Genomic DNA, 22,870 nt, shown 5'->3' with positions numbered 1-22,870 from the left:
ACACATCATACATATTTAAAACAAGACTTAATATAAACAATAATGAACAGTATATACATGTCTCGATTTTTCTTCACTGCCTTGAAATACAATTTAACTACACAAGTGATGCAGCAACATATATATAAATGTACTTGTAACTCTACAGTAAAGTTTAATTTTTAGTGCTTTCACAGCACATCAGTGTAAACAGTTTTACTTGGCTTTGTTTTACATTTTAAAACATTCCTTGTGGTAGTTTTATTTTTATTTTCTTCAAGGTTTAAAGCAATTTTTTTTTTTTTTTTCTAATTCTTCCTTTTCACAGAAAACGAAGATTCTGAATGCTGTATAATCATAAATAATTCATAAAATTAAATACATTCACTAAAAAATAAACTACAAAGTAAAAAAAATGAAAAATAGATATTTATTGAAAGGGAAAAGAGAACCATTTCCCCCCGAGTAGAGCTCTGGTGGTTGAATATTCAGTGCGTTTTGATATATTTTGAATTGCTATTGCACTAGAACACCCCTTTCTTTGAAATTCTTTGGGTGTGCTTCCCTGTTCTACCTAAATTAGTTTGTTAAAACACACAAACCAATAACCAAGGGGCCATGGTTGCTGTAGGAGTGAAGCCTTTAGAACTAGTATCACACCTCGGTGATCTTTTAAAGGAAACAAAACAGTCATTAGTTACGCGTGTGCCTTGCACTTTCATGTAAATACAGTTCACATTGCTGGTCTTATCAGTCCTCATTTAATGGAGAAAACAAACCAAAAGGGGACGACAAAGAAAAAGAGTTCTGGTAACTTCAGCTCACTTTAAAAATCTCTGTCCATTTTTTTTCAAAATACTTCCTCATGTTGTGGCCAGCCCTGCCTATGTCAGAATCGTCTTCGTTAAAGGTTTCACAGTTGTCAAAAACAAGCCTGACATCTAGCGAAAATGCTTCAAGGTTAGGGTACCTGAAAGAAGAAAAAGGTGAATGATTTTTGGAACATGGAAAATCCAAAGGGGAAAAAAAACTTTTAACTGCATCAGAAAGAACTATGCTACAGCATCACAGAATCAACCGGGCTGGAAGAGACCTCCAAGATCATCAAGTCCAACCGATCACTCAACCCTGACTACTCAATGAGACCATGGCACTGAGTGCCTCATCCAGTCTCTTCTTAAACACCTCCAGGGATGTCGACCCCATCATCTTCCTGAGCAGCCCATTCCAATGGGCCATCTCTCTTTCTGTGAAGAACTTCTAAGATCAAGCCTAAACCTCCCTCTGTGCAGCTTGAGACTGTGTTGCTGGTTGCCTGGGAGAAGAGACCAACCCCCACCAGGCTACAACCAGCCTTCAGGTACATTAACATCAGTCAATTTACAACCAGCCACAGAATATTCAGTGAATGCTTTACATGGCAATTATGCATCTAAATTTTTAGTTCTAATTTACATATTAGCAAGAAAATTAACATCTCCACATTGTACTTGTTATTTTCCTCAAAACACTCTGCAAGGCAAAATTTCAAGCCTGCACTGGAAAACAAACTTTTTCTGAATTAGCTTCCCTGCTCCCTTTGATAGCTTTCTAGTTACAATGCTATAGCTATTCTATTTCATCATCTGTTCTTGGGCTCGACTTCTTTCAAAATAGGTGTGGAGTACAGCTACATTTACCTAAGAGAGGAACAATCAGGTACAAAAATCCCCAAATCTGCCCAGATCAATCCTGAAACATTCTCTTTGTAATTATTTTTCATAGTATCCTGAAAGCACACAGCCCAAATAATAATTCCTGAGAATACTGGAACACTAAGACAAGTTACATGACTACTGATGCCAGTGAGCACGTGTGGAGCATTTAAATCTCATGTTCATAGGAGAAAAAGCCTGAAGAGGTTACATAGGCCCTTGTGCTATCCTAGGAAATTTGCTTTTTGTGGAGCTGACAGACACTGAAGAGAGTCAGTCTTTGTGAATGACAACATTCTCTTTGGCCGTGGGGAGTCATTAGAGCACAGGGATGTAACAAGGAGGGAATGGGAACAGAGGCACATAGTGTCTTTCTCCTTTCTAAGAAGTTGTGCAGTCTAATTCTAGGACTGTAAAATTAGTAACTGGAATGTTACCTGGCTTCCCACCAGAGTACCAGTTCACTCTGCAGCTACCTCATTTAGCTGGAAGCCCACACAGCTGGTTCTTGCTTACACTAAGATCTCAATGAGAAAAGATGAGGAAGAAAAGTATTTCCTATTGGCTGATTCTATGCATCTGGCCTGATGTTCTCCTACCTGACTACTCCACTTAGCTAGGGCAAAGACAAAAGCATACAGTTAAGAATTTTCATTTTGACTGGAAAAGTAATCACAGAGGGGCCAGAGCAGGCAGGTCAAAAGAGTTTAACTGATTATTTTTTCCCCCCAAATGTACTGTATTTCAACATTTAAGTGTTTTTAAAATGTGAAATGAAATTTACAATAGGTTTACTTACTGTCCACTACTTAGCTTGTCTCTAATAGTGGAAAAGTCCATAGGTTTTTTAATAACTTTCTTATAACCAGGAACAAGTTTCAAGTTTACAGGAAGTAAGAAAGGCCAGGCATCTTCATGAGTTTCCAATTCTGAGAGGATCATGCTGAATAAAAGAAAGTTTCAAATCAGTATTTTTAAGCTCTTCATGTGTGCACACAAGTTTTTCACTGCTCTAGAAATCCAGCATGCACTGCCAACCTATTCTCTTCATAAAAGGAAAACGCTTTATTCTGTGCCCTCTGTATGTTTTGGAAGGGCCTGGGGGCGACTTCACAGACCACATTCTAACACTGGGTACTTTCCTCTTGGGCTTCACTACCAAATACAGGAGTTACTCCCAGTGTACACACAGGAAATCCACATATATGCACCCAAATTATCACAGCCTTTATGGGAAATGTGACAAAGGACACTCTTCCCCACAACAGAGGTAAAAAGAGTCTGATGCTACTTGTTTCAGTAACACTTATCCAACCTTAGAATTTGTCTTTACCTGCACATAGCCAAGTCCTTGGAGTCATCTCTTCTTGGTTTCTTAACAGCAGTGAAATTTTCTTGCTTTAATTGGCTTACAGAAACATTTTCATCCATTTTTCTTTTTTTAGGGTCTGGCTTTCCTCTTTTTAAGGAGGCGCTTGTAGTTGCAGAGTCTTCATCCTCCGTATCTCCTGCCAATTTCCTGCTTCTCTTCTGTTCATTACTTTTTTTCCCTTTGATTTGAAGTTTCTTTATTTTTAGAGTTTGACCACTTGCCTGCAATAGAAAGAACTGAAATAAGCAATAACCAAGACACTACTGAATCCTCTGTTACTGCTGACAAACAGCAATGAAGATCAAAGCAAGCAGAAGCACCAAAAGAATTTAAATATTTACTATCAGAGATCATTTACTTTTTGCTTTTCTCTAAGGGCAAGTAAGGCTCTAGAAATTCCTGGGTTTAGTGATTTAGGTTCTGAACTGGTGACAATATAAAAGCACCCAATCTTCAGACTGATAAAAAAGCACCTCCTTGACAAAGCAGGCTTGCCTATTCCTAGAAGACTGATATTACCACAGCTGGGATAGTATATTCATTTTCAAACAACTGTGGTATTTCCAAGACATGGAAAACCAGAAAAGAGCTTCTAAAAAGTCCAACATGGCCAAGAAGGCCACCAGCATCCTGGCTTGGATCAGCAATGGTTCAGCCAGCAGGACCAGAGAAGGGATTGTCCCCCTGTACTCAGGACTGGTGAGGCTGCACTGTGAATACTAGATTCAGTTCAGGCCCCTCATTACAAGCAACATGTGGAAGTGCTTGAGAAGGGGTGAACAAGATCCCTGGTGAAAGGTCTAAAGCACAAGTCTTGTGACAAGTAGCTCAGGGAATTTGGGTCGTTCAGTGTGGAGAAAAGGAGGCTCAGGGGAGACCACCTGGCTGTCTACAGCTCCCCAAAAGGGGGCTGAAGCAACATGGGTGTCAATCTCTTCTCCTAAGGAGCAAGCAATAGGACAAGAGGAAATGGCCTCAAGTCACACCAGGGGAAGTTTAGGTTGGCCATGAGGAACAATTTCTTCCCCAGAAGAGTTGTCCATGCCTGGCTCAAGCTTCCCAGGGCAGTGGTGGAGTCCCCATCCCTGAAGGGGTTTCAAAGCTGTGTAGATGTGGCACCATGGGGTATGGTTCAGTGGTAACTTAGCAGTGCTGTGTTGATGGTTGGACTTGATGATCTTAATGGTCTTCTCCAACTGAAGTAATTCTATGATTCCATGATTTGATGGCAGCCAAACAAAGAACATACAGACCACTACTGTCACTGAAAGAATCATGTGGTCATTCTAAGTCACTTCACCTCTGTGGCTATTGTTACCTTTGCTATACAAGCAGGACAAAACCAGTCACCATCTGGTATGGTTGTGATCTTGGGTCTGTGGCAGTAGGTATGGCAGCCTTTATCGCAGCCATCACAAAGGAGCAGCAATTCCTCATTGTCTCCCTTTCGGCAAATCTGGCAGTACTGTAACATGAAAAATGGCTTTAATTCCATTTGTTACATTTGAAACATGGGAGTGGTACCTAAGTTACCCTCCAAACACATGAATTCCCTCTCAAAATTATTCTGGTTTTGTTTTTCCACAATCAGTCTACTAACAATCACATTGTTAAAAGAATGTATATGCAGGATGTGAGGAACTAATCTAAAGGCTACCTTTGGGAAGACATCTGAACAGCAACTGACTGTAAGACATTTGTGTCCTACAGCACACAAAACCAGGGATACTTTTATACATTGCATTAACATCCATGAGAAGTAAAGGTATCTTAGGCTCATCAAAATCACTTAGACCACACATACTGTCTCGGAAATCTTCTCTTCATCTATGCCAAATTCAGTAAGGCAAAACATACATCTGGACTTTACTTCCAGGAGCTTAAAGGTCTCCACATTTTCACCAAATACTTATCCTTACTATGTAATTAAATACACAGAACATTCCAATCAAATTGAAAAGGTACTTTTTTCTTTTCTTAATAATAATAAACGTTGACCCTTGAAACATTCACAATGCTTTTTCAGGTGCTCCTTCTGAACTCACAGATTTTTTTGCTCTAAAGATACTGCTTTAAACTTATAGCTATATAAGCTCAAACATACAGCCTTACACTATAGTTTTACTTAAATTATTTTTTAGTTGTCCAAATGTAATGAGAGTCTATATAGGACTGGCAGAAATGAAAAAAAAAAATAGTCAGGGAAAAGACCACTAATAGAAGCATCACTTTCTGCCACCCATTACATAGCACTGGTTATATACTTCATCACTGCTCCTGCAGTAATCAGTTCTGTTTTCGTAACTTTGAGGTTCCAAAGCCCACATAAATGTTGACACATGCATTCTAGAAGCCTTCTTTGTATTCACAGTTCACACAGATCTACTGGTTAAGCAAACAAGGAGACAGGGATTTCAGCCTATTTGCTCCCACACCTGCCCAGTTTGTACCTTCAGTCGTGAGAAGTGTGCTTGCAAAGAAGCCACACATTTGGAGCATCCCAACTTTCTGACAAATTAAGTTCTTAACTGGGATATGTGATGAAGAACCTCCATAAGGCTTATGCCACAGAGGAGATCAGAACTATCCCATCAGATAAGAGTATCTTCCAGACAGAAATTACTCTTTTTTACTGAAATGCTAACAACAAAGAGTAATTGCCATGTTTAAAAACCAAACAGTTACAGGGGCTTTTTATCTTAGAAAGTTCAGGATGCTTAATTTGGCAAGCAAGGGACAATCTTCTCCACCAGGCTTAGATCTACGTGTGCATACTATACAGATTAACTGCATGAAGTTTTACCTGCTGTAGAAAGAAATGCATTATGGACCATGGTATCTTAAAAATGCATCAGGTGGGAAAACAGGAGACAGTAAAAACAGTTTAGTTATAGGTGTTCAAAGAAAAAATTAATTAAAACCACTTACAACTTTCATAATAGACTTTTCCCATGCTATTGATTTCTGCAGCTGCTGAATGCACAGAGCAACCTGTGCAGCACTGCGTGCTTCTGACAATGCCCTTCTCCATACCCTTAGCCCTGGAGCAAGATCCTCTTCAGTTCTGCATTGAAATACAAAGAAATTAAGTAGGTCACATCCGTGTTTGCTTCCGTTTACACGTGGAACAATCATCGTCACATTGAAAGCCAAGCAATGACAAAACGTACACAGCCAATAAGTATAAGGCTTAAAGCAACTAAATTTCATGTAGTGCACAGACTGTGGCTACGTGCCTCAAAGCTTAGTCACAACCAGTTAAATGTAAGATAACTTTGCAAGATTATCAACAAACGTAACAAAAAAAAATATCTTTACAAAGCACCATGCAGAATAACATGATCCGTGTGGATCACAGACATACAAGAAAGTACAAAGATAACAGGCAATAAGAAAATAGGCTCCAATTAGCAAAGAAGCACAATAATTTTTCAAGTTAATCTCAATAACCTACCCGTCACCATCACCACTAATGGATGGTGCAGGAGCAGGGACAGTAACTGTGCCCACATTATCCAGTTTGATCTGAATGGTGGTACTTAAGGGGCTCTTCAGATACCTTCGCTCTATGTTCCGCTCCAAGTCAGCCAGCCTGGTGACAGCTATATCTAGAGGGTTGTCACTCTTCCGCTCTAGAGAGCTGGCACTGCCTTCTCCGCCTCCAGCACAATCGCCATCGTGCTTCTTGTGCAATCTAGTAAGTGACTTATGTTCACGATATACCAAGTCGTCTCTCTCTGAAGCAGGTTCAGGACACAGCCAACCCTATGTTAATAGAAAGGTTTGTGCATTTATTGCTTGCTGTTAACCGACTGTGCACACAGAGGAACTGCTCTATGGAATCAATCTAAGCAACTGAAGCGCTGCTCCCGGTAGGTCTTGGTTACTTGTAATCCATCTGTAGAGACAGTTTCCAAAATATCCAGAGAACTAAAATAATTAATCAAAAAATACAAGCATTACCAGACTTTCTGAAGGGACCTTTCTGCAACAGTCTGCATTATGATCTCCTTTTGAAGTGTGCTGTTCTAACGGTCAAAAACATCAGAAAAGGGCTGTCTGTCCAACAGGTTCAGGAGACAGCATCAGTTTGTCACACAGAACAGACCAGGTGCCAAATCCCACATCTGTGCTACAGCCAAGCACATGCAAGCTGATATCCTTACCCCCACCCTGGAAAAACTCCAAGCTGTAATGATGACCAGTAAATTCTTAACTCTTTCAGACTCACAACACTCAAGCAAAGGCTTTTCTGGAAGCATGAACAGCGACCATTACCCAAACTCGACAGAACTGCGGCCAGCAAACCCCATTGTAACCAAGCAAGTTATAAGCAATAAAATCATTGTGTTCACAGAAGGTTAGGAAATGTGCAGGGAGCTGCACACCGTACAAGAGCAGTCAGTCTCCAGAAACTGCCCTTCTGAGAATCTTCAGCTGAAGATTTAACAGCAACAAAATGTTTCAAACACAAATAATATCCATGACACTGCTGCAGTGGACTTGTTTTATTTGCAGACAATTAGAGCTGGAATAAGAAAGCACTTACCAACAACAAAAGGGCTGCTACCATCTACTTCAAATTCTTACCAATTATTTCAAAGAGACATTTTACTAAAAGTTGGTTTTACCTTCACTTGTAAACTAGCTGATGCAACTCTCCTCTCTAGATCTTCCACCTGCTGAAGAATAGCAAGATCCATCTCCATTGCTTGTTCTTCTACTGACCAGTTTTCCACAACATCTCGAGTTACCTGGTTATCTTCATTTTCATTGATATCAATAATTGCAACTGTATTTGAGAATCACATTTGTATTATTTGAATCAGTATTGCAACTTCTGAGTAAATTCAGACTGATTTACCTGTCACTCCAGTCCAAAGCTGAGGAACTGTTGTAAAAGCATACTACTCTGAGGGTACTCAATATGGAGAACAAATTCTGTAGGTGGTCAAATTTGGAATTTTAAGGTAAGAAGGGAAAGGAGAGGCTGAGCTTAAGCTGAAAGAGCTTGAAAAGGTTACCAACACTTAAACCACTACAGCAACTTACATTAAACAGGATTTCTCCAACCCTGCAGCTTTCCAGAACAAGGCTGGTGAAAGGCAACTACAGACAAGGAAACCTTTACTTTTTTTTCTCCAGCCACTACTCTAACACTGTATCTAGAGACATCTCAAAGAGCTTGATGCCAGTCACCTCTTATGCCCCAACACCACATTTAACAATTATCAGTTACATACCATCCTTGTTTTTGATGCAGGCCAGATTGATATAATCCATGTGTTTCTGTATTTGCTTTTGTAAGGCCTTTTCTCTTATTCCCCTGAGATGCAGCACTTTAAGCAAAGATTTTAGGTCCTCTGGATCCGTAATTCTCCACCACCCATACTGCATTTCTAAATCAAGACAAGCACATAAATACTTGGCAAGGCATTTTTTAGGCATTACACACAATCAGCTAGAGAAGTCACCTAGCTAAATTAAAAAGGAAGATTATTTTTAAAAAGTTAATATTGCAGCAGCACTGCAGGAATTCCCCTTCAGATAGTTCCCTCCTCCTGCTGCACCATACTTACCTTCTGGTATAGGTTTTGGGTTAGGATAATCTGCTGGCTTAGCTACTTCAACAGCTGTAGAAGGGGCAGAAGCAGTTTTATCAGTCTGTAGTGCTGGTGATTCACTCTTACTTGCAGGAGCACTTGATGCCAAGAATGAGTTACCATTCACTTCTGATAATCCCAGCCCGGATCCAAGTGCAGGTAAAGGTGATGAAAATGGAACATTTGAAGTAAGAACTCCTGTAGGCCATCCACAAAACTGAAGTCCCATTATAGGTAATCCAGTCTTCATCTGCTACAGAGAATAAATTGTTAACACAATTACAACTACCACTATGCATTATTACAAAGAAAGATGAATTATGGTTAGGATGCTATTTGTCAAACAATAACCAAACATGAACAAAGCCTTTACTTGGGTCTTTCATTAGTTTAAGAAAAACAAGCGTAACACGGACATGTTGCACTCCTTATTAGGGCCCCCACAATAACAGCTTTTAAAAGCTGTAAGACTTTTTAATACCTTTAATTCCTGCTAAAGGAAGGGGGTGTGATCTGTCAAATTTCTGAAAACCAGTTTACTGTCTTTTCATTTAATACCAGTGGTCAGCCTCTTAAAATCCCAATTAAATTACTCAAATACACATACAAAATATTGTATGTTGGCTTACCTAATTTTATCTTAATCCTTTTGGGGTTTTTTGGTAAAAAAAACCCACCCTTCTAGCATTATAAAACATCTGTAACATGGAATTAGTTGTTAGCACTTAAGAGCAGGAAAAGTAATTAAAGAGATGCAGATAGAATGATAGCACTTCTCTGAAACAATTTCTCTGAACACAAATTCTGCCCAAATGAGCACAGCAAGTTCAGACTGCTCAAAAGTTCCTGCATTTACCTGCAGTGGTGACAATGCAAAAGGACTTAATCCCATGGGACTCTGTGCAGAGGTTGAGCTCAGAAGAGGTGATGGAACAGGTGAAGGTGACTTTGATGGTGGATGGGACTGAGGAGTAAGTGAAGCTGTAGTAGCTGGTGTATCTATGTGGGTAACGGACATGTCATCACAGGGTGTTCTCGGTAGAAGGCTGAACCACTGTCTGCTCTTCTCGGTAAGAGTCTTCAACAATTGATCATTGGGAATTAGAGGAGAACTGTAAAACTTTCCTGTCCCACTTGCATTAGGGCTGAAAAGATTACTGGAATCAGGCTTCTCAAGGGTGCTTTGTGATCCAGAGGGCTGAAGGCTACAGAGGGAGGTCTTTGAGTTACTTGGGTAGGATAATGTGCAGCCATTTGCTGCACTCCCATTAGGTTTTGGGGACATAACATCTGACTCAGGCGGCATTTTTGCTACCTCCAACAGTTTGCTCAGTTTTGAAAATGACCCAGGCTTTTGTAAGAACAAATTAGTGTTGTCCTTTTCTTTCAAATCATCTTTTTGTTCACAGTGAGTTGTATTTAAACAGTGTAGTTTTTCTTCAGTCTCAAATTCTTCTTCTTTGATATGCATGCTTTCCACCTTTTTTGACTTCTCTTTTTCTTTTGCAATTTCTTCCAGGCCTAAAAATGCACAAGAAACTTAGATGGCATGTAACAGATCAATTAATTCAGACCAGTTCTATCATCATACTTCAATAAAAAAACTGCTTCATTTTTGGCTCAACACATGTTAGATCACAATTTTTTATTCTTTTTATTAATAAAAGAAATCCCTTCTCACTTTGCAGAAGAGAACAAGCTTCAAAACACACAGTGACTTAAACCCAGCTAAGCACCTGGAGGGGTAAATAACCTCAACATAGATATAGTGTTCTCCCTTTAAGGTGTATGTGTGAAGCAGTTTGACAGTACAAAGTCTTTGAAAGGGACAGGTTCCTTGCAGCTTTCTTTTTACAAGGCTGTCCATACAAAAACTCCTCTATTTTTATCAAGAGGGAGCAGTTCATAGCCTTAAAATTGTTTCTGCAAAAAAGAGCCTTTCATTCAACTCACAGCCAACTACAGAGAGGAGGACCAAAATTCCTGTTGTGAAATCAAATATTCACCAAATATTGAGACATTATAATATTAAATATTTTACCTCTTTGAAAAAAAATCAGTAACAACTTGAACTGTGAAACAATGTCAGTGTTCTTGAAAGTTTTAAACTCTTTCATGAGCCACCCAACATGACAGCTGGGACTCTACACCCAGTTAAGTAGTCAGATGCAAATCAGACAGCTCAGCATCTAAGCAATTTTAAGTACAAGCAGAAGCTGATTACAAAAACCATTTTCTTCAAATACATGAGGTGCAAAAATGCTATCTCTTATGAAAAGGGAAAACATTTTTCTGTCTTCTTTGCTCTCCTGGTCTTTTTAAACTGGTTAGGCCACACCTTGAGTCCTGTGTCCAGTTCTGGACCCCTCAGTTTAGGAAAGATGTTGACTTGCTGGAAGGTGTCCAGAGAAGGGCAACAAAGCTGGGGAGGAGTTTGGAGCACAGCCCTGTGAGGAGAGGCTGAGGGAGCTGGGGTTGCTTAGCCTGGAGAAGAAGAGGCTCAGGGGAGACCTTCTTGCTGTCTACAACTACCTGAAGGGAGGCTGTAGCCAGGTGGGGGTTGGTCTCTTCTCCCAGGCAACCAGCACCAGAACAAGAGGACACAGTCTCAAGCTGTGCCAGAGGAGGTTTAGGCTGGATGTTAGAAAGAAATTCTTCATAGAGAGAGATTGCCCATTGGAATGGGCTGCCCAGGGATGTGGTAGAGTAACCATCACTGGAGGTGTTTAGGAGGAGACTTGATGGGGTGCTTAGTGCCATGGTTTAGTTGATTAGATGGTGTTGGGTGATAGGTTGGACTCGATGATCTCAAAGGTCTCTTTCCACCCAGTTTATTCTATTCTATTCTTGTATCCTTACACTGATGTGTCAAGACCAAAAGTCTTGCCAAATGTTAAATGGAATTAAAAAGTCTCAGGTGGTAGAACACATTCCAACTTCTTACATTATTTTCATGTGATACTGTAATTGTAAATAAACAAAAGGTCCTGCTTATGGCTTACAGTCACAAGTCTACTTGCTGTTCTGGAAAATCATCATTTCTACAGAAACAGTTAATGAAAGAAAAGAATACCCAATCAGATTAAAACTTCAAAACATGTCCACAGTTATGGTCTGTGTACACAATTTGAGTATCAGTAGATGGAACAGAACCACTACACTGAGAAGTATTTTCTTAAATGGACAGATAATGTGCCATTTAGGAAGGATGTTGACTTGCTGGAACGAGTTCAGAGAAGAGCAACAAAGTTGGTGAGGGGTTTGGAACATAAGCCCTACGAGGAGAGGCTGAGGGAGCTGGGGTTGCTTAGCCTGGAGAAGAGGAGACTCAGGGGTGACCTTATTACTCTCTACAACTACCTGAAGGGAGGTTGTAGACAGGCGGATGTTGGTCTCTTCTCCCAGGCAGCCAGTACCAGAACAAGAGGACACAGTCTCAGGCTGCACCAGGGGAAGTTCAGGCTAGATGTTAGGAAAAAGTTCTATACAGAAAGAGTGATTGCACATTGGAATGGGCTGCCTGGGGAGGTGGTGGAGTCGCCATCAGTGGAGGTTTTCAGGAGAAGACTTGATGGGGTGCTTGGTGCCATGGGTTAGTTGTTTGGGTGGTGTTGGATTGGTTGATGGGTTGGACGCGATGATCTTGAAGGTGTCTTCCAACCTGGTTTATTCTATGTATTCTATGTATTCTATGTATTCTATATTTCAAAACAGGAGTGGATAAACTGTAGAATTTACTGAAGCAGCAAACTAAGAGCTGAAGGGAAGGAGGAGTAGTTGAGAATTTGAGAATGTGTCCATTATGCTATTCAGGGAGATTGAGATTTCATTCAGAAATGCAGGTTTGCCCTGCAGGTCTTGGGTTCAAATGTTTGTAGTTTTGCTTTTTTGTTTGTTTTCCTTCATGCACAATTTCCAATGCATTTAGGGATTACATCTGGTTGAAGTACAATAAATACAGAGAACAAAAGGAATGCCAGCAGTACAGTTCCCAACACATAGCATAAAATAATGCAGAACAGCAGACACAGTCAAGTTATTTTTTATGCTACCCACTTTAGAAAACCAGCTTGGAAACCAAGAGTAGATTTAGGAGCCCTACAGTTTATTTTTGAAGGCCAAAACAGGGCTCAGATTTCATACCATGCTATAATGTTCCACTTACTTTAAATAAGTAACTCTAGAATGATGTAATTCTCATCAGATCATTAAATTCTGATGTGTTTCTGAGTTGGGTTTTTTTTTTTGTTATTCAGGGTGGTGTGGGTGGAATTTTAAGAGTAGTAAGGTTTTGCCTCATCTGTATGAGAAGGATTATTATTTATTTGTGAACAACATAAAGGCTTATGTCCAAGAATTGTATTATCTACAAAAAGATCTGATAAACATATTTTCAGCATCTATCTAATTTAAAGTGCATGAAAAATTCAATCACCATTTGTATCTGTCACAACCACAAAATCACATTTTAATTTTGGCAAAAATAGCTTCAGTGTTTGCTGGATTGGAAGAAAGTAATGTTTGTACTGTTGCAAGCACATATTAAATCTTCAAGCACAGACTAGTCTGTGTATTGGCACAAAATATACCAACTGAAGATAAAAAGCATTTTTCTGCATTCTATGGTCATCCTGGTTTTCATATGCAGAGTTTACTACCATATAGAAATGTGAAATAGTCCAGGAGACCAAAAAGAAAATAATAACCCTATGTAGGTAAATATGAAAGAGCTTAATACACACAACTTTAACAACTGAAAACTTCCAGTATATGAATCCTCATTTTACAAGGTATTAACTTGTCAGAGAAAACCATTTCAACAGACGTCTACTGACAGCAGCCTGTTTAGTCTCTGTTTGAAGGTGAAGCCTAAAGGCCTTGCTGCTTGAAATCAAAGCCTACAAAGGTGGGCAGTGTGTCCTGGCACAGCTTGCCTTAGCATGACATTATTCTTTAAACTTCTTACCTTCTCCACTTTCCATGCCTTCTACAAAAATACCACCACACTGGGGCAGAATCCAGTACCGGCGCCTGTAGCGATCTTGGCCAAACATCATGGAACGCAAACAGTGTGAGGCTTCAAACAGCTTCTTTCTGTACTGGCTTTGTTGCTGGTTTAGAAAAGGGCAAGCATTACAATTCAATAGTGGGGGGGGAAAAACCCAACTAACTGAAAACATTTCCTGACTGCCAGACTGAACAGAAGTTCCAGGCTCACACGAGGAGGATCTCAGAGATTTTGTGTGTGTGTTATGTGATACTCTGCTCACAACTGCTGTCTTGATTTTGCTTACAGAGCAAATGGTAAAAAAAGGAATCCCATCACTTACTGGTTCAGCTTAAGTTTATCAGTCTTCCCTTAAAGCACATTTTGTGATGGTAGGTCCTGTCTGTAACACTGACTCACAGAGGACAATATGGATCAAAGATTTCATAGCAGAACAGCTCAAATCCTATCAATTCTACAGGAACAGCAAATGGTAAACTGAGCCCTGAAGACAGCTGATACTGCCGTTCCTGATGGGAAACTAATGAGATGTTTTAACTGGTTCATAAAAGAACGAGAACAATAATGTCTGAAAATAAATTCTGTATTCAAACACAAACAGTCCTCTGAGGAGAGCCAGCAAGGATCTGAGTTTATCCAATTCTTGCTAAATTGAGCCTGCTGGAAGCTAGGTATAATGCAGGACTGCTAATTTACTCCAATCTGGACCATGACAGAAACCAAAGTCTTAAATGGCCAATTTTCTAATATGAGGAATAAAACCATGAACCATGAGTACCCCCATTGACAGGATTCTATCTTGTTCACGTTTCTCCTCCTATTGCCCGGTTTCTTCTCTCAAAGCCTGAAGCTAAGACAGCTTTCTCTGGAACAGGGCTGCAGAAACTAGGCAGCTGTAGGAGGGAGTGAGAACTGCAATCCTTTGTGTAATGGAAAAGCCCATGCTTCTCATTTTCCAAGATCAGCAAATGGAGATGTATCAGTTAGATCTGGATAAAAATGATCTTACTTTTTATTTGGAGACGTGCAAATACATTATCAACAGCTTTCCAACTGTCTTTAGAGTCATATCCGCTTAATGCTGCTAGACTAAACTCACAACTTGGGTGTCACAAACAGCATCACAACTTCTGTTTTCATTAAACAAAAGCTGACCTTTATTCCAATTTATATTAATTTGAAGCACTGAAAATGATGATTAATATTCTAACTTATTACATCCAGCGATCAAATCTGTAGTGTAACAAAGACAAATGACCTCTCACCTTTGTCAGTTTTTCAATCTGCTTCTCTAGCTCTTCAACAGTTGCTGTCTGGTCCCCGTCATCCTAAAAATCACCAAACATACTGTCATGCCCAATTTATTTCAGGGTCTCACAAACAGTACAAGTAAAAACATGTAACAGAAAATCAGAGGCAAATTTTAAGGGTAAAAAAAAGTTCAAATTTTGTGCTTGTTAGACATATTTGACTAGAAACCATGTAACTGGAAAAAGGTGTGTCTTGGAACCATCCTGAATAGAATCATAGAATCAACAAGGTTGGAAAAGACCTCAGAGATCATCGAGTCCAACCTGTCACCCAAAACCTCATGACTACTAGACCATGGCACCAAGTGCCACATCCAATCCCCTCTTGAACACCTCTGGGGATGGTGACTCCACCACCTCCCTGGGCAGCCCATTCCAATGCATACAAAGGGGAAGGCTCATGACTAAATGTTCACTCAGGACATTCTTCACTGGAAAAAATAATTTGTTTTGTGCACAAACACTTAAGATGATAGAATTTAATCTTTGTTTCTAAAAGCCTTTGTTTGATATTTGAACAAATTCTTTACAGTGGGGGTGGTAAGTTTTTGGGACAGTTTGCCCGGGTAAGTCGCAAAGGGTCCACCACTGAACATTTTCAAGTCATGGTTGGGTGGGGCCTTGAGCAACCTGAGGTGTCCCTGCCCATGGCAGGGAGTTGGAACTAGATGATCTTTAAGGTCCCTTCAAAAACAAACCATTCTGTGACCCACAGATTCAAATTAATATGCAATCTGTCAAATCTCATCAGTCAGCCTTTGGTGAGGGTGCATTTGCATTTTATTTTAATGTCCACAAGGACCTGCAGAGCCACTGTACATTACAGGTTTGCTCTAGAAGTTCCAGTATTAACCTTACTGATTTTTGAAGAGGATGGCAATGGTTCCCTTCTTCTTGACACAGTTTAAAAAAGAGAGTAATTTTCATAAAGAGAGTTACAATTTAGTTCAAGAAAGTCTTCAGGGATAAGTTTCCAGAGGAGTACAACCACAATCCTAGGAGAAGTCAATCACCTCCACTGCAAGATACTGACTGGTCATGTACTTTTACACTCTGTAAAAGTGTACCAGAAGGGAGCCTTCTGAAACAGCACATCTAGCAAGAATGCAATGGAGCTTCTGTTACATCAGAAAGTTCATCTTTCCACAAGAGTTACAGGGCTTTTCTCTCTGAAATGCCTCATGCATGATGTACTCAAGGGGAAAAGATGTAAGGTTTGGATGCGAGATCAGATACCTAAATGTTACTTATTTTTAATTCTGAAGTATGAATTTGTAAGGACTCTGCCCTATGCCTCTAAAGTCAAACACATTACAGCACTTGAAATAAACAGAGGATAATAATATAAAGAGCTGCTCCAACCCTGGAAACTACTCAGGTTTCTAATGAGTGTTTGCAAAGATTTGAGTTCACATGTTGTTATCCAAGCACTGTTAGAGTGACCATATCCACAGCACCCATAAAACCTCTCTTTGAATTTCAATAACCTTACAAAAAATAGGTCATTTTTCTTGCAAACAGTGCATTAAAATGTGGCAATTTGGTATTGCTTGTCTCTTTAATCAGGCATTATCCAGCAGAGAATTCTAGAGTTCTGCAATGAATCTTATGGGCTGGGTTTCCTTCTATTAAAAAACCCCAACCAACCAACAAAATCTTTTGGCTGTTGCAGATCATAGAACCATGAAATTGTTAGAGTTGGAAGGGACCTCAAGGATCATCTACTTCCAACCCTCCTGTCATGGGCACACTACAGCAGGTTGCTCAGAGCCACATCCAGCCTGGCCTTCAAAACACCTCCAGAGATGAGGCTCCCACCACCTTCCTGGGCAACCTGTGCCAGTGTCTCATCACCCTCATGGGGAAGAACTTCTTTCTAACACCCAATCTGAATCTACCCATTTCTAGTTTTGTTCCATTCCCCCTAGTCCTACCATTACCTGACACCTTAAAAGGTCCCTCCCCAGCTTTCTTGTAGCCCCCTTCAGATACTGGAAAGCCACAATAAGGTCTCCTCAGAGCCTTCTCTTCTCCAGACTGAACAGTCCCAACTCCCTCTGCCTGTCCTCATAGCAGAGGTGCTCCCGCCCTCTAATCATCCTTGTGGCCCCTCTCTGGACACATTCCAGCACCTCCAGATCCTTCCTGTAATAGGGGCTCCAAAACTGGACGCAATACTCCAGGCGGGGTCTCACCAGAGTGGAGTAGAGGGGAGAATCACCTCCCTTGACCTGCTTCTCTTGATGCAGCCCAGGATCTGTTTGGCTTTCTGGGCTGCAAGTGCACACAGGTAGCTCATGTTGAGCTTCTCATCCACCAGCACCCCCAAGTCCTTTTCTTCAGGGCTGCTCTCAAGCTAGTCACTGCCCAGCCTATATCAGTGCTTGGTGTCTTGTTGAACCTCATGAGGTTCAACATTTCAGAGTTAAAAATGTTTCCATGATCCTTTTGAATCTTATCTGATGCTGGCTAGTAAAATTTTGTCATCTTATGATCAGATACAGTCAGGCAGTGACTACTGTGGTAGGAGTAGGTTCATCTGTGTTTGACCAAATGCAGCTGAACCAGCTGATAGACAGTTGCTAGGCTACTCATTTCAATATCATAATTAAGTAATAATCTCAAATGGTTAAATCCAAAAAAATGGTTTAGTGGTTTAAATTTAAGAGGGTGGATTTTTATATGTGCAGGGATAGCAATAACATAATTGCTTGCATCTATGTTGTGAATTTTTGGTTGTTAATTGTCCAAGATGTTCTAAAAAAACCAAGGAAAGCAGAGATGTTGCAGCCTCTCTTCTCAGGGCAGCTGCTGAGCGCCTGCAGAGTGCACGACTCCTTAGCTGACCAATTCCTCAGCACGCTGTGTAGAGCAAAACAACAATATTCCACATGTGCCAAGAGCAACATCCTCACGTTGGCACCCTGTCAAAGAAAGCAACCTCCTTGACATGCTGGCACCTCTTAATGAGAAAAGATTTTGGCTTATGTATGTGGTTGGGTTTTACTGGCTAAGGGATTGATAAGAGCCAATTAGAACTATTTACAACAGAAGCACTTAATTTGGGGACCTGAAGAAGTCAAGTGGTTAACACTTGATGTAGTCCTCCGATGATTAAGGAGTTAACCAGGATATCAGCAACAGTACCACACAGTGGTATTCAGAAATTGATATTACTAAACCTGATTCAGGATGGCCCAAGGCTGTTGCTACCACCACCACCTTGACGGGACTAATGCTTGAGGTTGACTCCATTTGTACAGCCGCAATTGATTATCTTTTTGCTACTTGTGCTGGGTTTAGGCTATGCCTTTAAAATTTACTTACAGATTTTGAGCAGAAAAGTAGAAAAATATAAATAAGTCACTACTGAGTGTAAAAAGGAAACCTAAAGATTATTCTAAACAAATTCATTGGAGAAATATCTGCTATAAGACTGACTGTACCATAACAAGTCTTTCTCTTTTCAACCCACCACACTGATACACAGCCATGGGTGTGAGGACTTAAGATGGGATGCGTTGCATGAGCCTTAGTGATCATTCATTCTCGATATGTAAACAGACACCTTGGAAGAGCTAACATATCAGCTGAAGACAGATAATAGTTGGAATCCTTTTGCTTCTTTACAGTGGGGTTGGCTGTGGCTTCAAAAACTTCTCTTAAGCCTTCATCTTGTTGGCTTGATCTGTTTGTTTTATCCATTTTTTACCTAGTATCTTTGCCTGTCTACAAAATGTAACTACTAAAGCAATTCAATCTTTCAGCATTAAGGTTGTACACTATTGGCCATTGTCTACTTCTGGTCATGCAATGCAATGTGGTAGGAATGGCTTCATCTGTGTTTGACCAGATGCAGCTGAACCGGCCAATAGATAGTCGCTAGGGAACTAAGTCTGAAAAACAGTGGGGTGGTATGTAACACATTGCACAACAGGGAGGAGCTTTGTCCTCCTCTCCCCAGCCTCCTGGAATGTCCCAGCTCGATGCCACCAGCTGCTGACTCTATGTAAACTGGAAATCTCTGGTGGAGGGGAGAGTGGCTGCACCAATCCTCCATTGTGCCATGGGGACACCCACTAGGATGGGGTGCTGGTCACCCCCAACATATTGAGATCTCTGGAGCTGTGAGGGACATGTGTCTGGCCCTCTGTTTGTGCCCTGCTTTCAGTTTGTGCCCTGCTTTCAGTTTGTGCCCTGCTTTCTGGTTTGTGCCTTGCTACAATTTTACATAACTTTGCCTTTCAATAAAAGAATGCTGTGCCTGGACAGCACCGATGATGTGTGCTCATGTCTGAACCCACTAAAACAACACCCTATGGAAAAAATACGCAAGGAACCTTTACAATAGAGAATGTGAAATACAACTTAATGAAACAATAAAGGTGTGTACGCTCATAAATTAACTTCATTCTCCTCCAGCAGAAAACTACAGTGATACCTCTACCAAAGCTGCAGCTCTGTGGATCTGGTATGATCTGTCAGAATTCCAGAGAATTTAACAATAATTCAGCACAAGCATCAAAATCAAAAGAAACAGCCATCTAAACCAAACCAACCCTCTACACCAAATTAAGCCACCAACCCATAACATCATAGGTATGAAAAAACCCAAAAAAAAACCCAACCCAAAACCCTCCAGAAAATAAACATTCCAAAAATTTAAGATTATTGGAGGTACGTTCTTGTTCCTTCCTTTTCACTGTGAGATTTTGAGGAAGCAGTGCTGTACTGCAGAGAAAGAGAAAGGAAAACAGCTTCTAATGCATTCAATTTCTCTATACTTAGAATATCCCACCTCATCCTCACAAATTTCTGCCTTCTTTCCTTTTTTATCTTCTTTGTCGTCTTCATCCTCATCATCCTCATCTGCCTGATCATCGCTGTCATCATCATCATCATCGTCATAATCACTGTCCCCCCCCTTTCGTCTGCGTTTGCGGCCTGGTGTAGGCGTTTCCAAAGAGTGCTGCTCCTCTCCTCCATCACCACCTCCTGTGGCATCTCTTTTGCCAGTTTTCTTGGCGTGAATGATTCTAAGCCTTGAAACACAGGACAAGGGGTGAATTTATGGAGTATGTCTGTAGCATAAGCATGCCTTTCTTCCTAGGTGACTGGAAGTAAATCATACATTTTAGATTCAAACTAGCAATTCTGGTCTAATACAACACTGTATTTTCTGAAGTGTTTGTTGCTGTTAGTCCACAAGAAAAAAAAATAATCAATCAGGTTACAAAATCCCTTACGCGCCTCTTAGTCAGCTCTGAATAGGATTTCTGTTTCTCCCAGGTGACTTTTAAAGTGTAACTGTTTAGAAGACATTAAATAAGAAAGACTTTGAAAAAAAATCAGCAAAGACAATTAGATGAAAGAACCATTTCTAGTTATCTTTTGGTGTATGCACTTAAAATACCTGTGGCTGAGGGGAAAGGCAAAAATCCTCAGCTGGAAGTATGAAATTTATTTACATTTGCATGGCAACAGCATGAGAAGTTTAAAGTTTTGTTTTCTGGCTTGGGTTGTTTTTTTTTTCTCCTTCTCAGATTTTATGCATTTTAACTTTCTTCTATATTGTTTTAGTCCTTTGGCTGATCTTTTTATTCTAGGTTGTAGTTTCTTTTTTGAGAACTCTTAGGCACCTAAACTACCAGGAGATTACTCAAACTCTCATTTTTCCTTTTATGAAAGAAAAGGGAAACTTACATACCAGTAATTCTGGTTGTAGTAGACCTTCTTCTTCTATAAAAACCCTATAAGACAAGATTCCACACAGCAAAAATTATAGTTCCACCTATCAGGGAGCTAGCAGGCAAACATGCTGAATCACAGGAGGTATCAATAGCCAGCCCTATCCAGTCACTTATAATGCAGACCAAAAATACAACTGACTTAGAAGAGGTTCATAAACACGTGTAGGAAAGACAAAGATTTTTGTAAGAGATGGTTGGAAGAAGGTAGGATGGGAAAAGTAGAGTGGTAACGACAAACCAATTACCAGTATGTAATTTTTCCTTGTCGTCCTTATCTCTCTTCCCATCCTACAAAACAATATTCCATACAGCAAGTGGCTACGAGTATGGCGAGTGCTGGAGAAGTGCTGGCTTCAAGCATGCTGACAAACAGCCTTCTGAAATGCTGCTGAACAAAGCCAGTACTCAACAGCACCAACTCAAATGAAGCTGTTGCTGCTCAACTGGTAGCAGCTCTTGGTTTCTTTTTTTGTTAAGAAGACCAATAGCAAGAAATCACCGAGGGGCCTTCCGTTTTGCTTGGAAACAGGTGGGCTTTGGGTTTTTTTGCAGGTGGTGCTTTTGGGTTGTTGCTGTTTGGTTTCTTTTAATGCAGTGGTTAATCCACCAGAGAATTTAGAAAGTTTTACACTTATTTTTCCAGCACAAGTGTACTTTTAGCTATTTTAGCAATTTAAAATCACTTTTAATTTAAACAGGAATAATAATTTCTCACGCCTCCCAGTGAATTTGGAAGGAAGTAACAGTTTCGGGTCTGGTTCAACAGCCTTGCTGAGTGTCAATATTACTCAGGCTTTTTTAGGACAAAAAAAAAATATATATCATCTTTTTAAAAGGACAACTTCAAACCATCAAGTCATCTTCATTTTGACTGGAAATTCCTGCCTATGCACAGGAATCAACTATCAAACAAGTCCGCTAGTCAACATCTGGGTTGACTGCTGCGTGACTGGGCAATTTTAGTGACCAATTAGACTATGATAATCTTGAAGATGAGTCAACAGCAAAGCTGGCAGCTGGAAGTTCAAGGACTAGCAAATGCTTCTTTCACATACCTAGAACTCCTCAGAAGAACCAAAGGAGGCTATTTTTGCAGAAAGCACAAGCAGAGATAAAACGCTTTCAAGCACTAAAGGAAGCCTGTGTGATGATGCAAGTTGTAAGGATGGAAATGAATCAAGGATGCTCCTTTAAAAGCATCGTAAGCGTAAGAAGGCAGCGCTCTGGATCCAAAATAGAGGCAGACATCAAACAGTTTAACTTCAAAAATGTTCAGATATTTCAAGAGGTATCATCATTTTCCTGTTGCTACCTGGACATATGGCCCACTGAGAGAAGAAAACTTCCACTGAGGAATCAGTTTCACCTTTCTCACTTTCAGGTATATACCAAAATGACATCTGCAACTGTCAAGAGAATTATGATGCCTATTGGCCTATAGAGAGTGGATGGCTCACCAGATAATTAAATGTGTGTGTTAAGCCTGCTCTAATCTGTAACATTTGATAGATCACATAAGGAAAATTCACCTTTTGACTTCATTTTCATGCCTTCACAATTTTTGCACTGAGAAGAGATCTTATCAATGTCTAAAGAACAGATGGCAAGAGGATAGGGACAGATTCTTTTCAGTGGTCCCCAAGGACAGGACAAGGGGAAAACTGAAACCCAGGAGGTTTCATATGAAGATGAGGACAAACTTCTTTGTTGTGAGGGTGCCAGATCCCTCAGGCAGGCTGCCTAGAGAAGTTGTGGAGTCTCCTCCTCTGGAGAGATTCCAAACCCACCTGGACACTGTGGATCCCGGGCAGCCTGCTGTTGGTGGCCCTGCTTTAGCAAGGGAGGTTGGACTGGGTGATCTTCAGAGGTCCCTTCCAACTCCCACCATGCTAAGATTCTATGTTGAAGCAAGGCAAAGAAACTCTAAACACTACTTTTAATGCATGTTTAACACGCTTCAGCCTGGATCTCAAAAAATGAAAGCTTCCCAAATCAGCATTACAACCTCCTGCCCAAACTCAGGGTGTAATTTCTCCCCTCATGTAACATTGTTCTTGATATGCCATCATCAATTACAGCTGAGAGGGCCTCACTGGGAATAAATTAATTTACAAGGAGTATGCCTTACCATCATGTAAAAAAGAACATTGTTGC

The 22,870-nt window shown here is 40.4% G+C and overlaps 1 protein-coding gene across 15 annotated transcripts in view; it reads right to left on the bottom strand.

Annotated features, from left to right (window-relative positions):
- Positions 1–282: 282 nt before the first annotated feature.
- The window catches only part of BAZ2B (bromodomain adjacent to zinc finger domain 2B), a 127,259-nt gene continuing 104,671 nt past the window's right edge, over positions 283–22,870 (bottom strand). For 9 of the 15 annotated variants that reach the window (XM_054177242.1, XM_054177249.1, XM_054177235.1 and 6 more), the window contains 13 exons: positions 19,765–20,008; positions 14,922–14,984; positions 13,615–13,759; positions 9,505–10,169; positions 8,625–8,901; positions 8,289–8,444; positions 7,677–7,837; positions 6,500–6,810; positions 5,974–6,109; positions 4,364–4,510; positions 3,007–3,266; positions 2,473–2,616; positions 283–949 (listed from right to left, as the gene is read on the bottom strand). In XM_054177242.1, coding sequence (XP_054033217.1) covers positions 796–949; positions 2,473–2,616; positions 3,007–3,266; positions 4,364–4,510; positions 5,974–6,109; positions 6,500–6,810; positions 7,677–7,837; positions 8,289–8,444; positions 8,625–8,901; positions 9,505–10,169; positions 13,615–13,759; positions 14,922–14,984; positions 19,765–20,008 — 2,863 coding nt within the window. In that variant the 3' untranslated portion in view covers positions 283–795. The remainder of the gene's footprint in view (positions 950–2,472; positions 2,617–3,006; positions 3,267–4,363; positions 4,511–5,973; positions 6,110–6,499; positions 6,811–7,676; positions 7,838–8,288; positions 8,445–8,624; positions 8,902–9,504; positions 10,170–13,614; positions 13,760–14,921; positions 14,985–19,764; positions 20,009–22,870) is intronic. The other 6 variants (XM_054177325.1, XM_054177341.1, XM_054177333.1 and 3 more) reach the window with 3 other exon arrangements.

The sequence above is a fragment of the Dryobates pubescens genome, chromosome 2 (genome assembly GCF_014839835.1).
Source record: "Dryobates pubescens isolate bDryPub1 chromosome 2, bDryPub1.pri, whole genome shotgun sequence".
Lineage (NCBI taxonomy): Eukaryota > Metazoa > Chordata > Aves > Piciformes > Picidae > Dryobates > Dryobates pubescens.
The sequence above is the reverse complement of the archived record's forward strand: the minus strand, read 5'-3'. Positions and strand labels throughout refer to the sequence as shown.